At 38.7% G+C, this 17,034-nt stretch overlaps 1 protein-coding gene across 32 annotated transcripts in view; it reads left to right on the top strand.

The window, feature by feature from the left end:
* The window catches only part of LOC126282130 (AT-rich interactive domain-containing protein 2-like), a 287,639-nt gene that overhangs the window by 208,541 nt on the left and 62,064 nt on the right, over positions 1-17,034 (top strand). For all 32 annotated transcript variants that reach the window (XM_049981624.1, XM_049981612.1, XM_049981603.1 and 29 more), the window contains 3 exons: positions 6,710-6,955; positions 8,185-8,428; positions 12,377-12,681. In XM_049981624.1, the coding sequence (XP_049837581.1) occupies positions 6,710-6,955; positions 8,185-8,428; positions 12,377-12,681 (795 nt within the window). The remainder of the gene's footprint in view (positions 1-6,709; positions 6,956-8,184; positions 8,429-12,376; positions 12,682-17,034) is intronic.

The following is a 17,034-nucleotide window of genomic DNA, read 5'->3' as shown; positions in this document are numbered from 1 at the left end:
CATTACCATCAAAGCGAATGGAAACTTGACAAACAAATGTCGAAACATTTTGAATAATCATTTTTTAAATGTTGTAGAGAAAATAGGATCTAAATGTTCTTTAGAAGAAGCAAGGCAGTTAATGGAAGAGGTCTTACCCACGCAATTTGATACAATTTAAATTCCACCCACTTCTCCTTCTGAAGTTAGGAAGATCTCAAGAATAAAAGCTCACATGGAATTGATGGCATTTCCAGCAGGATAATAAAAGCTTGTTCCCAAGAGATAAATGGGATTCTTATCCACATATGTAATAGCTCTCTGAAGCTGGGTATTTTCCCAGATAGACTGAAGTATGCCATCGTTAAATCACTGCATAAAAATGGGGATACGTCTGATGTCAACAACTACCGCCCAGTCTCTCTTCTGACTGCCTTATCCAAAATTCTTGAAAAAGTAATGTATTGTACAGTAGCTGCACACCTTTGGAAAAATTAAGTTTTAACAAAATGTCAGTTTGGTTCCCAGAAAGGCATTTTCAACGGAAAATGCTATATATACTTTCACTAATGAAATATTAAATGCTCTGAGTAACCTGAAGTCACCCGTTGGGATTTTTTTGTGAGCTCTCAATGGTTTTTGATTGTGTAAATCATGGAATACTTCTAGATAAGCTCAAGTACTATGGTATGAATGTGGCAACACTCAAATGGTTTAAATCAAACCTAACTGGAGGAGTGCAGAAAGTTGAAATAAGCAGTTCACATAACATGCAAAAAACTGGTGATTTCCCAAACTGGGGAACCATCCAGAATGGGGTGCGGCAAGGTTCGGTCTTGGGTCCTCTGCTGTTCTTAATAGATATTAACGACTTGCCATTCTATATTCACGAAGACGCAAAGCTGGTACTTTTTGCCGATGATACAAGTATAGCTATCACACCCATCAGACAAGAATTAACTGGTGAAATTGTAAACAATGTTTTTCACTAAATCATTAAGTGGTTGTCTGCAAATGGGCTCTCATTAAACTTTGACAAAACACATTATATACAGTTCCACACAGTAAATGGAATGACACCATTAATAAATATAGACTTCAATCGGAAATCGGTAGCTAAGGTAGAATATTCAAAATTTCTAGGGGTATGCATTGATGACGGGTTGAACTGGAAAAAACACACTGAAGATCTGCTGAAACGTTTGATGAGTTCAGCTACTTCTGCTATTAGGGTCATTGCAAATTTTGGCGATATACATCTCAGTAAATTAGCTTACCACACCGATCTTCATTCTCTGCTTTCGTATGACTACATATTCTGGGGTAACTCATCATTGAGTAAAAGAGTGTTCATTGCACAAAAGCATGTAATCAAAATAATTGCTAGAGCTCACACCTTTTATTAACCTGACATGTTCCAAATCATTATGAAGTGTCGTATTCATGATCTACGGAACAAGTACTAATCTAATCTAATCTAATCTTGGTTTCATCCATGTGTATTTGTGGATGTCCTTATGCTTGAACCATCCATTCAGAATTCTTAAATCATTTCACATACAAAATTCTATCAATCTTTCACCATTATTATTTATGGTTTCTTCACCATATTGTCCCACTACGTTGTCATTAGCTTTACATCCCGTTCTGGCACTTAGGTTCCCTGGTAAAATTACTTCTTTGCATTTCCCTATATTTTCAAGAGATCTCGTCAATTGAGTGTAGAATAAGTCTTTCTTCGCTACATCAGCATCGTTGTTTGGTGAACAGACCAAAATAATCACCACAGAATGGTCCTTTATTTTCACCTGTGCAGAATTATATCTCTGACATATTCCCAGCTGGTTAAGTTTTTCTTGAGTTGTTTTTTTATGGCAATTGCAACTCCACTTTGGGCTTGTTGTTCCTTTGGTATGCCACTATAAATGTATATGTAATCATTTGTCTCTTCCGTACCATGCCTTTTCACTTTGGTTTCTGTTTGGCTCACTATGTCGACGTCAAGGCACTTTAAAGAAGTAAAGACTTCGTGTTTCTTTGTAGAAATTCCATGTTGCAATTCTCATTGTCCTTTTTTGTGCCTGTTGTCGTCTTCGTTTTGATCCGTTCCGTTCCGAGGCTAAATTGGGAGGTTTTGCTTTTTGATTTCTTTTGTTAGGGTGGACTGGAGGTCCAACGCCTAAACCCCCCACTTGGAGGAACAAGTGATTTTTAATTGTGGTTTTCTTCCACTAGACAATTACCTTTCTTGGCTCAGGGACTCTGTCTATCCCTCCCTTGGGTTCTTCAGGGAATGAGGTGCCACTTAACACCAAGTCTGCTGCACAGAAGTCCATCTTCTTCGCCTTTCTTGCTGATGTGGTCTTCACTCGCAACCCTGGGCATGGGTAACATGTCATACCCCGTGATACTGGGTCCTCAGAAGAACTTTGCCACGAGCTCGAAATCCGGGCCTACTCCTGCGGCGTGGATGTGACTTGCTGAGAATTACCCAAGTGCACTTAGAGAGGGGGGATCTAAACACCCTGAGCCAGGTTAATGTGCGTGTATGGTTCCATGCACAAAGGCAAATGAGCAGTAATTATGCAGTTCTTGAGATGCCTGCCCCAAATATTGGCAGACAAAGGTGGTTGTTCTTACATTTCTCTTGGTCGGTGTAGATTTGCAGCTAACCAGTAGTGCTTATTGTAAACATTGATTTGTCCCTGATTAGTAAACAAAATCTTGTATATGAACTCTGCAACAGTTTGTGATTTTCGTAAACATCATTCAGAGAACTGTAATTGATTTTGAAAGTCATTGCCATGAAGCTGTCAATGAAGCATAAAGTGGGAAGAATGAAATGTATTTGAATGTATAATTAACAGAATATTCTATTGGCTGATCTCTCCTGCACATTAAAGTTGCCACATTGTGATGCATATTACTGCTGCTGAAATTGTAGTTGCATTTCTCTCATCAGTTACTGTTTTTTTTCTGCTGCATATTTTATTCTTCCGTGTTCCATTTATATGTCTCTTTTTATGAAGATAAAAAGAGAGCTTGTGATTACTTGATATGATTAAGATTCAGTTCATAATACAACCACATCAACTTTTTTGACTGTCGTATACCTTCTGAAAGTTTGAGATCTTCATCAGGAAATTGTGTGATCGCTACAGCAGCAGGTGCAGACTGGTGAACTTACATTCGTGGGTAAACGTGTGGACTGTACTCAAGGTGGAACAGTAGGTTAGACGTTTGAGTGACTGCTGCTTTTTGTGGCACGACAGTGAAGTGGGCACAGCGCAGCAACTTCGCATACCTACCACAACCATTCACGTAATGCGCTATTCTATACATCTCTATAGCAATGCCCCAATGTTGTTGCAGCTCTATAGAAAACTGTTGTTTCGCCTGGAGCCATTTGCGCTTCACACTTGAATACTGGCAACAGCGCAACCAACTGTTGGGTATATTTTTTCACTGGCAGTATATAGCCCCAATAAAAATAAAGTCATTGTCAGAAAATTCACCACTTTCCCCATTTTAAGTTTAAAAAAACTGCACTTTCACATATTCACTTGTTCGGGATATGCTTGGGAGGTATGTTTTAGTTGTACTACCTTGTGTTATCATTTCTGTTGGGGGTTCTGAGTACTGATAAGACTTAGTCACTTCACTTTGTTGCATGTAAATGGCAAGTGGACATTGCTTTCCAACAAACTTCACTCTGTACATTGCCTTCCTTAACTAACATTTTGTGCTGTGGTGGTGATGTAATTTACATTTGATACATAGTGATGTTTTGTTTCATTTAACGAAATGAAATACATAACTGCATGATGGCTACTTTATTAGGTAATGAAAGTATTAGTATTTTTATTTTATTTTTATTATATTCTTGAAGTACACTGTACAGTAATCAAATAAGAGAACAATGTACTAAATATTTTAGTTAAAACAGAAGTGATCTTTCGAAATTAATTTGAGGTACTTACTTCCAGTCACACAATGTTTTGGTTTATTTATGTATTTGTTTGAAAAAATACTTGTTATTAAACTGCTGATGCAGTAAGTTAGTATACAATGCAGTGGAAGAATTTACACACTTTTTTTCTTGTTCTTTAATTGTTTGTTGGTAAGGTCTACATTATTTACACTCATTATATTGACATCTTTGCAGTCTAAGTGCCTGTTTTTTCCCAGGAAACTTTGTGTGTATTATTTGGTTGATATCCTAATTGTAATTATCATCACATTTTTGCAGTCTTGTAATCCCACATTATTTGTCTTTCTTGTGTTATTTTCTATTGTAGCTGCTGTTGGACCAGTAAATGCAAACATACCCTAATTGCTCACTGTTGAGAGAACCTGTGCATCACAAAATATGATTACATATTTGTTGGCACTCATTGCACATTGTCAGTCACAGTTGATGTTCCCTTCTGCCCAGGCCTATACTGTTGTTTATTTACAGTGATCAAGAGGTTTTAATCTGTCTAACCAGTTATTACACTGGCACCTCTCTAAAAATTGATTAGTCATCTGTTGGATGTTGCACTCCATGTGAATCCCCTTCATACGTCACTAAACTGATGCAGTCACTAACACATTTTTAGGAATGTATGGCAGAAATGTCTTGCAGAAGATTTTCTCTTGTGATGTATCGTTTGCCTGGCCTAACTTGTGACTCATTTGTGAAGCACTCTTCATATTTGATAACACTTCTCAGACATTGCATCCACTTATTTTTTGTTTGAAGGAAAATATTATGAAAAAACCAATAGCGTGACTATGGGTAATCTGTTATCGCCTATTGTGAAACAATATATGAAACACTTTGAAGCAGAATCCCTAGAGTTTGCGCTGTTGTAACCAACTTGTTTCCTTTGGTATGTGGTCAAAGTATATGTGATGTTGCCACATCAGATGGAGAAGCTTCAAAAATTCCTGGAACATTTAAACTGTGTCTGTCATAATATAAAATTCATGATGGAACTTGAAAAAAAAAAAAGAGGATCAGTTGCTTTTCCAGTTAAAAGAAAAAAGGACTAGACCACAGTGTATTTAGTAAACCCATTCACATTGATCCCTCCCTCCGTTCCCCAGGCCATCACTGTCCGTGACAAAGATATTTGGTACTAAAGACTAGCCCATAGACCTCAAACACTTTCAAAGAAAGCCTGCCAAAGAACTAAAACACCTACTAATAGTGTTCCAAACTAATGGATACACAGTTCGTCAAAACTGAACGAGCATTGAAATCAAAATCAAGAACGCCTGAGGAAGAGGTTAAGGCTAGCCCACAAAACAGAAAGGTCAGTAGGTTCCTATGAAAACATCGTATTTAGCATATTTTACTTGCTTTAACCAAGATAAAAAGTCTTCTTTGCAGTGTTTAAGAGAGTCTCTGAGACAGATGTGAGTCACACTCCTTGCGAAATTTGACATGCCCTATGTGGAGCTGACCAACCAGAACAATTAAGGAGAGATGCAAGAAACATGGGTGACAATCCAACTGAATAATATAACCAAACCAGCTGTCATCAAGCACGCCTTCGAATATAGACACGAACCCGAGAACAGTATTGTGATGCAAACAATAAGTTTTTGTGACATCTACATCTACATCTACATCCACATCCATACTCTGCAAGCCACCTGACGGTGTGTGGCGGAGGGTACCCTGAGTACCTCTATCGTTCTCCCTTCTATTCCAGTCTCGTATTGTACGTGGAAATAAAAAGAGTTTATTATAATGTCAGAAAACCTAATAGCAGAAGAGCATCAAAGGGCATGTTGGGCATCAAGAATTGAACCTGGTTATAAATAATGGCACGAGGCCAATAATTGTTACAGTCAAGTTGGCATGCAGCGAGTACGGAACAGGAAAACTCTCAGCATCTGAAGGAGACGGCTAGGTCGGTTGTTGGAATATTGTGATTGAAATGGAAACAACTTGACAGAACACGTAGAGTGGAAGAACATCATTAATAAAGTCAGAGTGAGAAAACACTAGAGGTTGTATAGGTATTTCTCCAAGTGAATTGATTTCTGTAATACAGTTTGATCAACATGATCAGATCCATCATCTGCACTGAGGTGGTGTCAATGTAAAGAATGAAAGGAAAAAAAAAAGAAGAAATGAAGGTAGATTTTTATGTCTCTAACAAATAATAAAAATATACTGTTAAGAAAATGTCAAATAAGATCTACAGTCTCCTGTATTTGCATACAAATGAAATATGTAAATGGTTTTAAATCTTCAAAAAAATTGGACAAAGTGTCTTGCAAATAGAATTAAGGTTGGTGATGTGATGGCAGAACACGGCATGATCCCCGTCCAGTACTCTACACAACCTTTCATCGGTCCTGGAGTTTATCATTGGCATTTGTTGCTTTCTTGTACACCCAACCCATTCACTTGATTTACCTTTTCTTCTGTGGCTATATTTGACAATTTCCAAAATGTAAAGATTCGTCTCTCTCTCTCTCTCTCTCTCTCTCTCTCTCTCTCTCTCTCTCTCTCTCTCTCTCTCTCTCTCTCTCTCTCGGGAAATGTTTACGTCCATGTAATTCTTCCAGAAAATGAAAATGATGTAAGAAATTTGAAACACTTGGCATATTTAATACAATAGTCTGTTGCTTGTCATGTTGCTGTATGTATTAGCAATGATCCAGTTTTATGCACAAACAGTCAAATGTTTAACCATTAAATCGATTTCTGAAAATGCTTTGAAATTTCCAGGTCACTCAGCGACAACAACAACAAAGATTACTACAGCAACAACTACAAGCTGACACTCCCTCAGGAAACCATTCTGTTGCAAGTCCTGTGGTCAGAAAAGTGCTTGTTGGTCCAATTTCAGCTGGTACACAGCTGCAATCTGCTAGCAACTCAAACAAAGTTTCTGTATTGTCATCAGACAGGCATCGAGCCGCTCGCATCAATGGTGTAAGAACTCCAGTGCAGCAAGTACAATTACAAGGGCAGGTGAGATTCAAAGGGCTTGTTTCTCACTACAATGTTATGTACTGTTCTCAACAGATTTTGAGTACACACACTGCAGCTGCAGTCATACAGATGTGTGACTAAACACAAGAATTGTTGTTTCAGTCAATTGGGACTTTTTTTGTACAACACTCTAAAGCCCAGAGTTTGCTATAAACGATTTTCATCTCATCTCACCCAATAGTTTGACTCCAGTAAACTCCAAAGATTTTGTCTGCGATGGGCAGCAGAATTTTCTGTGGACAGAATTTTTTTTACTAGTTAAAGAAAATGTTAAATTCTTAAATTTTAATTGTAATTGTGTAGAAAGGTAATACAGTTATAGCTTTAATGTTTTCCAGTGAAATTTCTTTAATCTTATGGTATTTAGTTCCTAGCATAGTTGATGTTACTTCCCGGTGTTGTGCCATACGTAATTAATTGCAGTAAATGAAGAAACTCATGCTTGAATGTTGCTCACTGTAGAGTTGTTTCTATTATTTTGAAGTTTATTTATGCTAACCAGTTACAGTGTTATTTAGTGTAATATTAAGTGTATCTTTATACTGCAATGAAAAGAAAGTAATTTTTTGTGCATAGCAGAGTTAGGGAGAAGCCACTATGAACTGTTCAATGCAAGAAATTGACCTTGAAGTGTCAGATTAGAGCTAAATGTAAGTAAGAGTATGGACTAACAGAAAATACTAATACGTAAATCTTCAAATTGGAAAAATTTGATGACAATAACTCTGAATCAGACAGCTGTGAAAGTTCTGGAACCTTGAGAATAATTTAATTTGTCATTAAAAAGAGCAGTAGAAGTTACAAATACTCAAGGAAGCAAGAATTTTAACGTGTTGTTGTGGATGCCTCTTACTTTGCTGCAATGAAGGGGTACAAAGTGTGGAAAGAAATTGACAATTCACAAATTAATTATGAGACTGAATTAGTTGCAGGCATTATTTTGTTTGTCTACTGAGTTGTGGGAATTTGACCTGTTACTCACTTGTCTTAATTTCATTCTCATAATTAATAAGTTTGTAATTTTAACTGGAAGTTTTGCAGGTGCTTCAATTAGCATATGATGTATCATAGCTGTATGTTCTGTGTGGTGTCTGTTGTTTCGGATATGCTTGCTACTGTTTAATTCACTGGTCATGGTTATTGACTTTGTAAATACCTGACCTGTATAGAGATATTTGGTACATTTGATGTTTTCTTCTCATCCCCAGAATGATGCACCAAAAGATGGGAATGGAACTGTTCCTGTTGAGATTGATGGTATTCAGGCAACCACTTGTCTCAGCTCTGATGGGCCAGGCGGTGGAAGTGCAGCATTGCGAGGGCGTCGTGAACCACCACAACCGCCACCTCCTCCATTGTTGGCTACAACTGAAGACTCCAACTCTACAGGGAACAGCTCGCTGGCATCGAGTGCAGGCAGTGCTAGTTGTACAGGCTCAATCTCCAGTCTAGGTCTGTAAAATATGTTCTATGAATGTCTTTTCAAGCTATAATGTGTAAAATTTATGTTTGTTCATATGTGAAGAACTCAGAAGAGGCAGTGAGCGTGAGGACCTGAAGCTGCCGTGTATTACATTATGAATGGATTTTTTTCCCCGTTAATATCTTAAAGTTAGGTAGAAATGGGCAGTATTTTAATGGTACAATTTAAGTAATTCAGCCATGAAAATTATAATGTTAAACATAAAGTTGTAGAGTCGCCACAAATCACATGTAACTCTATATTTATTTTATATCTAAAAACAAAGATGATGTAACTTACCAAACAAAAGCGTTTGTATATTGATAGACACACAAACAAACGCTAACACACACACAAAATTCAATCTTTTGCAACCTACAGTTGCTTTGTCAGGAAAGAGGTAAGGAGAGGGAAAGACGAAAGGATGTTGGTTTTAAGGGAGAGGGTAAGGAGTTATTCCAGTCCCGGGAGCGGAAAGACTTACCGTGGAGAGCGGGGGGGGGGGGGGGGGGGGGGGGGAGACAGGTATTCTATCTCATTTACACACACACACACAATTGCACATATACAGACACAATCAGACATATATTTTGCAATATTATTAAAAGGAAAGTTGCTACCCAACATATAGCAGAGATGCTGAATCTCAGATAGGCACAACAAAAAGACTGACATACATAAGCTTTTGGCAAACGAGGCTGTTGTCGAAAATATGCACACTCGCGCGCACACACACACACACACACACACACACACACACACACACACACATGACTGCAGTATCTGGCAGCTGCGACTTAGCATCTCTGCTATATGGTGAGTAGCAACTTTCCTTTTCATAATAATCTACATTGTTTGATCATCCTTTATTTTACATGTTAAACTCAATCAGTGAAAGCATCTTCAGAACTCCGCTGTTCTCACGATGTGTAGTGTGATGCAAATGTATTCTGAATTTGTATTCATGCATATTTTGTGTGACACAAAGTCTTAAGCAGTTTTAGAACTTTGGTGTCATCCCAAAGTATGCATGAATACAGATTTCTACTACATCTCGCATCGCGAGAACAGCGGAGTTCTGAAGACGCTCGTGTTGTTCGAATGAAACTGAAACATGTAAAATAAAGAAAAAAGTGACACTCAACTTGTGGCAGTTGTAAAATTTTAATTTCTAACGGTCGCTGTTCCCTTGCAGGCAAATGCCTGTGCTCGCGAAATAGTGTGACCAAATTGCTGGCAGGACTTAACTTCAGTAGACAAAATTAATAGTACTGCCGGTAGACACATATAAAAGTGATACAATACTTAGTTTTTGGAACTAATAATTTATTCGTCTGGAATGAGAGAGGTATGAGTTGGGGAACATCAAAAAGGGAGGGAAAGTCACTCAGATCCCAGGATGAGAGTGACTCGTCTGTAGTGAGAACAAGTTTAGTGTGACAGTTTTATGTGTGTCTATCAGCAGTGCCACACATTTTACTTCCTGAAGGTACATAATGCCCAGCAATGCTATTACTCATTCGTATCTGTTGGGCGAATTTTTAAGAGGATAGAATTTGCCAACAAAAAGTGCTTTCACCACTTACCTTATTTATTATAGATAGGAGAATATTAATAAGTTTTTGTCGCAGTGCTTTTTTCAGTGTTGTTTTAATTGCAATAATTCAAAGCAAATCAATATCATTTGCACCATTGCCACTGTAATAAGCATACCTTCAGTTTCACAACATGTTAGATACAAATAATGCATGGCTATGATATTTGTACCTGGGGCTTTTTAGAGTTCTCGGAAGTAAGCTTGCAGTCATTCCACTAGATACACAGCTCTGGAATTTATGTAACCCTTCTGTACATTCCTTCAGCCTTTGAGCTTTCTCTTCTTTGGTTAATACTGCTTCCTATTCATAGAGCTGCTTTTTTCTACAAAGGTTTCTCTAATTTTCTTACTTGTAACATATCTTTCCCGTAATCATGCATGATTATACTGGTTTGCATTCTCCTCTAGCCATCTAAGCTTTGCTATTTTTTATGTTGTGTCAATCTCAATTTTGAGATGTATGTATTCTCTTTTGTCTGCTTCATTTATTCTACTTTTATATTTTTTCTTACCATAAATTCAATTCTGTATCTCATGTTATCCATTTAAGTTCAATTTTGCCTTATGTTTCTGCCTATTTAATCCTCTGCTACCTCCACTATTTCATTTCTCGAAGGTATCTACTGTGTTTTTTCTCTCCTTGTTTCAGTTAATAGTTGGCTAATGCTCCCTTTGAAACTCCCAATCTGCTTCTTTCAACTTATCCAGATCCTATATCCTGAATTTCCTACCTTCCTGTACTTTTAATCTGCTTTTCATAACCAAAATTTAAATGATTGTTTGGTTACTTGTCATTCTAAGTTCTTGTGTCCATACCAAACATGAATATTGGATTATTTAATGACTGAATGAAGACCACTCAAATATAAATCATTTGTCAAAGCATGTAATTTTTATTATTATTACGTTTCTTTCTACAGGGTGACAATTATTGAACTATATGGGGGGGGGGGTGTAAATTAGTTACAAACTACGGCATGCCCAAGCTTTAGTCAACATGTAAACATCACTACAGATATTCAGATTTAGATTATGACATGTTCAATATGCCTGCCATCATTGGCAGTGATGTGGTGCAGACGAATAGCAAAATTCTTCAGGACCCACTGAAGTTTCGGAACATTGATGCTGTTGATGACTTCCTAAATGGCTGCTTTCAGCTCGGCAATGGTTTTGGGGTTACTGCTGTGCACTTTTTCTGTAATATAGCCCCCCCTGAAAAGGAGTCGCATGTGTTCAGATCCTGAGAATACGGCGGCCAATGGAGGCCCATGCCCGTTGTCTCTGGGTACCCCACAGCCAGAATGCGGTCCTCAGAGTGCTCCTCCAGGACATCAAACACTCTCCTGCTTCGATGGGGTTGAGCTCTGTCTTGCATGAACCACATCTTATCAAAATCAGGATCACTTTGGATAATGGGGATGAAATCATCTTCCAGAACCTTCACATACTATTTGGTAGCCACCGTGATTAGACATTACACACCACACAGTGACCTATTGAGGGTGAAGAGACTTCTTGATCGTGACATGTGTATTCTTAGTCTCCCAAATGTACCGATTTTCCTTATTGACGAACCCATCCAAGTGAAAGTGGGCTTCATCGCTAAAGCAAACCATCATCAAAGTCCTGTTCGTCAAATCTGTGGACAATAATGTTTCATGGCCCTGGGGCTTAATGGCTGGTGGGTTAGAATTTTGTATGGGAGGAGATGCAGGTCTTAAATAACAATTCATCACAGTGTCTCTTGATTAATTCCCACCTGTTATGCAGCTAGTCTGGGGCTGATTTGAAACACAGTGTGCGTCTTCTCGGTGTTTTCAGTTCTTTCTCCCCTTTTGGTGGTCCTACAGTGTCGATACTGTCATCATGAATACTACCCATTCTCTCAAGCTTTTGAATCAAATTCTTGATCTTTAGCGCACTTCAACTTGCACTCAGTCGCAAACTTCCTTGGAGCTGCAGTTGTTGCTGTTATTGCTCACATAGTAGGTCTTCACAAGCGCTTTACGCCCAGGTATGCTGTTCTGTGACATTTTCATGTGCAAATGGCCGACACAACAAAATGCATTTGCATGCATGTACTAATTCCCTTCATGCCCCGCTGTTAACCGTGCAGTTTGAACATCCTAATGCAAGCCGTTCAGAAGTTACGACAATTTTATTTCATATGGAACAATAATTGCCACCCTGCATCATCGTCATTTCAATTTGAATAGCACTGTGATAGCCTTTCAGTATGAATCTCAAATTACAGAGAGTGATTTTTAAAATCTGGTAATGTTTTTTTATTATTAATTTTTTAAACATGTGATCTTTATGTTCACCTGTGTTTCAACAGGTGCAGGAGGCACGCAAATAATTGTGGAAGATGGGGAGAACTCTTTATCGAGTTTTGAAGGCATTCTTCTGAATGGCATCCCATCATCATTGGATATTGATGTTGCTTCTGATGACACAAATTCGAAAGATTCATCTCGCAGTTCAACTGCTGTGGTAGCAACAAAAGTTATGTCCCAACAGCAGAATGCTAAAAGCATGATGTTAGCAGATCTCCTTGAAAAGAAACCAGAAAGGAAGGACCCACCTGTACTAAATGGTGTCCTGGGAAAGAGTTTTGAACTAGTTGAGAACCACCTAGAAAAGGTAAGTAATTGCACAAAATAAATAGATTTTTTATTGTTGCATGACATGTCGTATACAGTCACTAGATACATAGAGGGGAAGGTTGTGTACCTTTGACTACTTTTCATACTTTTAAACGAACCATAAATAATTCAAGCAGTATTCTTATTATGTAATTTTATAGCACATACCTTATCCCACATTGCAATAATACTACTGTCTGAAACAATTTTGTAGAAGTATTACTTTTAGTAGAATTGTGCAACTGATTAAAGGTATAGTGATACGGTTGTACCTTTGACCACCTCCTGTTGTACCTTCGACCATCCAAAGAAAATAGAACATTGACCTGAAAACTAACAAAAAAATGTAATTTGTTCTTCTTGTTGTTGTGGCACGTGATTGAAAAATTGCAAAAAATTTATTTGTCCACATTATTGTAGTTGCAGTTAAGCGAACTTGCCAGCAATTACTCTTCTTGACACTACACTGATGTTACCCACAAGTGGCTTTGTGAAAATGTGGAATAGCTTCCTGTACTATCTCATAAATTTCACCTCAAACGTCTCCCCCCCCCCCCCCCCCCCCCCCCCCCCCCCTCCATCTACGTTTTTGAGCTGCAGAATGTTTTAATTCCTTTTCCTGTGTCAGTAGGCACCATAAACCAAATATAATCATTTCTGAGCTCAAGGTAAGGTTGAAGATACAGGGTGCGTTCCGAAAGTAATGCAATTATTTTTTTTTTAAAGTAATTTATTGAACAGATTTGCACAAACACTTAAAATTCTTCAAAGTACTGTCCTTGGGCCTCTACATATTTTTTCCAGCGACTCTGCCATGACCGGTACGCGCCCTGGAAGGCGTCTTCTGGGACCTCTCGCAAGGTCTTCGTCATGGCGGATTGGATCTCGTCTATGGACGAAAAACGGGTTTCTTTCAGGGCTGACTTAATCCTAGGAAACAAAAAGAAGTCAGCTGGGGCGAGGTCAGGACTATAGGGGGGGGGGGGGGGGGGTGTCAGCGTTGGCACCTGGTGTTTGGCCAGGAACTCGCGGACTCGTAGCGCGTTGTGGCAAGGCGCGTTGTCGTGATGGAGTTGCCAGGTAGCGAAGATGTCCTTTCTCGTCCTGACGACCCTTTTGCGGAGTCTTTGCAGCACATCCACGTAGTAGGCAGCGTTAACTGTCTGTCCTTGAGGAACAAACTCCTTATGGACCACTCCTTTGCTGTCGAAAAAGACAATGAGCATTGTTTTCACTTTTGATTTGCTCATTCTTGCCTTTTTGGGCTTGGGGGACTGATCAGTGTGCCACTCAGAGCTTTGGCGTTTTGTTTCTGGGTCGTATTCAAAAACCCAGGTTTCATCACCAGTGATGACGTTGTCCAAATAATCAGGTTCAATTTCAACACGTTGCAAAAGTTCACTTGAAATTTCCGCTCGGTTGGTCTTTTCGTCGTCTGACAACACCTTGGGCACGAGCTTGGCGCACACTTTCCTCATCGCTAAATCTTCAGTAACAATGCGAAAAACAACAGTAGACGACAAGTTCAGTTCATTGGCAACCATCCTGATACTCAATCGACGGTCAGAGTCCAACAGTTGTCACACACGAGCCACATTGTTGTCGGTTTTGCTGGTTGACGGCCGCCCAGAGCATTGTTCGTCGTGAACCTCTTCTCGGCCTTCCTTAAAGGCCTTTAACCACCTCGAAACTTGTGAGTAGGACAGAGCAGAGTCCCCGTAAGCCTCACGAATCATTTTGTTAGTCTCCTCAAAAGATTTGTTCAGTTTAGCACAAAACTTAATCGCGTAACATTGCTCGATCGTCGATTCCATTTTTTCCGTGACACGGTCGGTGCACAGAGGTTTACAATAACAGACGTCCTGCCGCTTCCACAGCTCGGAGCGCACTGAAACCGGTTTCGCGGCAAAGCTTAGCGTCCCCCCCACCTACTCGATGTGGCCCGCTCCCACTCCGACTACAAGGCGCGGCGCAGGAAATTCAATTGCATTACTTTCGGAACGTACCCTGTAATTGTTAGTTAGACCTACTTTATTTAGGTGTTCTGAGTCATTTAATTCATTTTCACACATTTCACTTGATTCATGGCTTCAGAGTTAGAAGAATCGTCGATGAAACATGATGTAGCCTTAATTTTCTTCAGCTTGGGGACAGAAGTTCTATTTGTAGGTTAATTTTCTTTCAGCACAGTGACAGTCTTCTTTATTTTCTGAACTTCTTTCTTTTGTCACTTGTTGACTACTATTCCAGATTTTCCTCTCTCCCAGCCTTTGCTATTTGTTTTGTGTCAGCTATTGGGAAAGGACACATCATTTCTTGAAGGACAGACTGATTCTTTGAGTCTGTGGAAGGTTGTGCTTCAAGAAGCAGTTCTCCCTAGTTTTCTTGAATTGAACTACTCAAGTTTACATCATCAATTCATTTTTCCCCAAAAATATTTTCACACAGTGGAACCAGACCTAAAACTCAAAAGCCACCATTGTTTTATGACAAAATGCTTTTGGAAAGGCTATTCATAGAAGTACTGCAGTCTTATGTACTGTAACGTGTTTTTTTTTTTTTTTCCAGCAGTCTTTCATGGCAGTGTTGAAGTAAGTTTTACAAGATTCAAATACTCTCCTGTCAAGAAGCTGCTGCTTATGACTTGAATGAAGTGAAAAGTCATAATGAATTCCCACCACCTTTCCAATGCTGTTACTGTAATGCTAAAATGGCTTTTGTGATTGCCCTTTAGTAAAACCACAGCACTTTCTTGATTGGCTTTGACATGCTGGGTGAAGTGTTAAAAAACCTTTTCATTGGACCATTCTGAATGAGATGCTCCTCCAATGAACCCAGGTGACGCACCATGCAACATAAAATCTTTAAAATGGATCCCTACAGCATTCGCTGTAACACCATCTGTCACATCATCTGTCACATTCATGCCTCTTCAGCCTGATGTGACAGCTCCAATTTGCGTACACCCCTCTGGGGCTAGGATTTTGGCACGAATGCGGACTGTTGACATTCCAGTCTCACCCAAGCTCCAAATATTAGATGGCCAGAAAGGATGTCCTAATACTTCCTTGTAGTTCTGGAAAACAACTTCCACTGTTTCATGATTGAAGGAAATGGCTGAGAAACGCTGGTTCCTGTTAGTTTTCACAAAGACAGTTCATTGGAGTACCTCTTACCAAAATCTTTTAACCCCTGAAATTCAGCTTTCTTGTGTTTTCCAGGATTGAGGAAAATTTTTACTGTTGGCAACAGCATTTTGGTACACCAGTTGCCTTAGAATTGTGAGGCTCAAACCATGTTGCAACTTGGCAGCTTTGTTTCTATGTGTAACCAGAAGTAGATACCCTCATCGTTGAGAATTTTTTTTAATAGCTAAGTTAGGTGGATACACAAATTTTTCCGCTATAGATGCATTTAACAGTTTTCAGAGGCAAAAGACTGTAGATTTTTTTTTTAAGCTGAACTATTTTGTTGCATTAGCTCTTACTCCCTCTTGCTTTCACTATTTTTGTGGTTTAATTCTGTTTTACTCCTTAGCATTCTCTCTCTTTTTTTATTTTTATTTATTTATTTTTTTAAATTATTGGCTGAATATAAATTCACATTGTGTCTTTGACTTGTGAGACGTACGTAAAAATGAGTGGTTGGAGGTAAGATTTTCACTTAGAACCACATGTAAATGTTCAGTAATTTTTTAAGCTTAAGCTTTTTTGCAAATACTATTCAAAATTTACTATATTATATACAGAAATGAATAATTTAAAATTTAAACAAATTTACATGATAAAATAACACGTCAAAATTTGTCAACGAAAGTAATCAATTTTTGGAGGAAAAAGATTGATTGCTCTCACTGCAAAAATGAGTTGAGTTTTAGGCAGGCACAACCAAAAGACTGTTAAGATTTAGCATCTGGTGAAAGCTTTCTTCAGAAAAGAAAATTCACACACACACATTCATTCACACAAGCAAGCACACTTCACACACACATGACCACCATCTCTGGCAGCTCAGACCAAATTGCCTTCATGGTTGTCTACCTTTGACTGCATCATAATATCTTAAAATTTACCTTTGAGCACTGTGACTTTAGCTGCCATCTGTGCACGAAGTGAGGAACCACATACTCTAGTGTTGCCACAAGTAACATATGCTCATTATTTTAAAATATGTGTATAATCCATACTTTTCTGGATGCAAACTGAGAACTTCAAATTTTACGAATATGCTTTTAAACAGCTCCACAAAAACATGAGCATCTGCTACCCCTGTGGCAAAACTAGAGTGTGATTCCTCTCTTCATGCATAGATGGCACCAACAGTCACAATGGTCAAAGGTACAATGTATGGT

This window comes from Schistocerca gregaria, chromosome 7, assembly GCF_023897955.1.
Source record: "Schistocerca gregaria isolate iqSchGreg1 chromosome 7, iqSchGreg1.2, whole genome shotgun sequence".
In the NCBI taxonomy this organism is placed as follows: Eukaryota; Metazoa; Arthropoda; class Insecta; order Orthoptera; family Acrididae; genus Schistocerca; species Schistocerca gregaria.
Note: the sequence above shows the minus strand (reverse complement) of the source record. Positions and strands in the feature narration are given on the sequence as shown.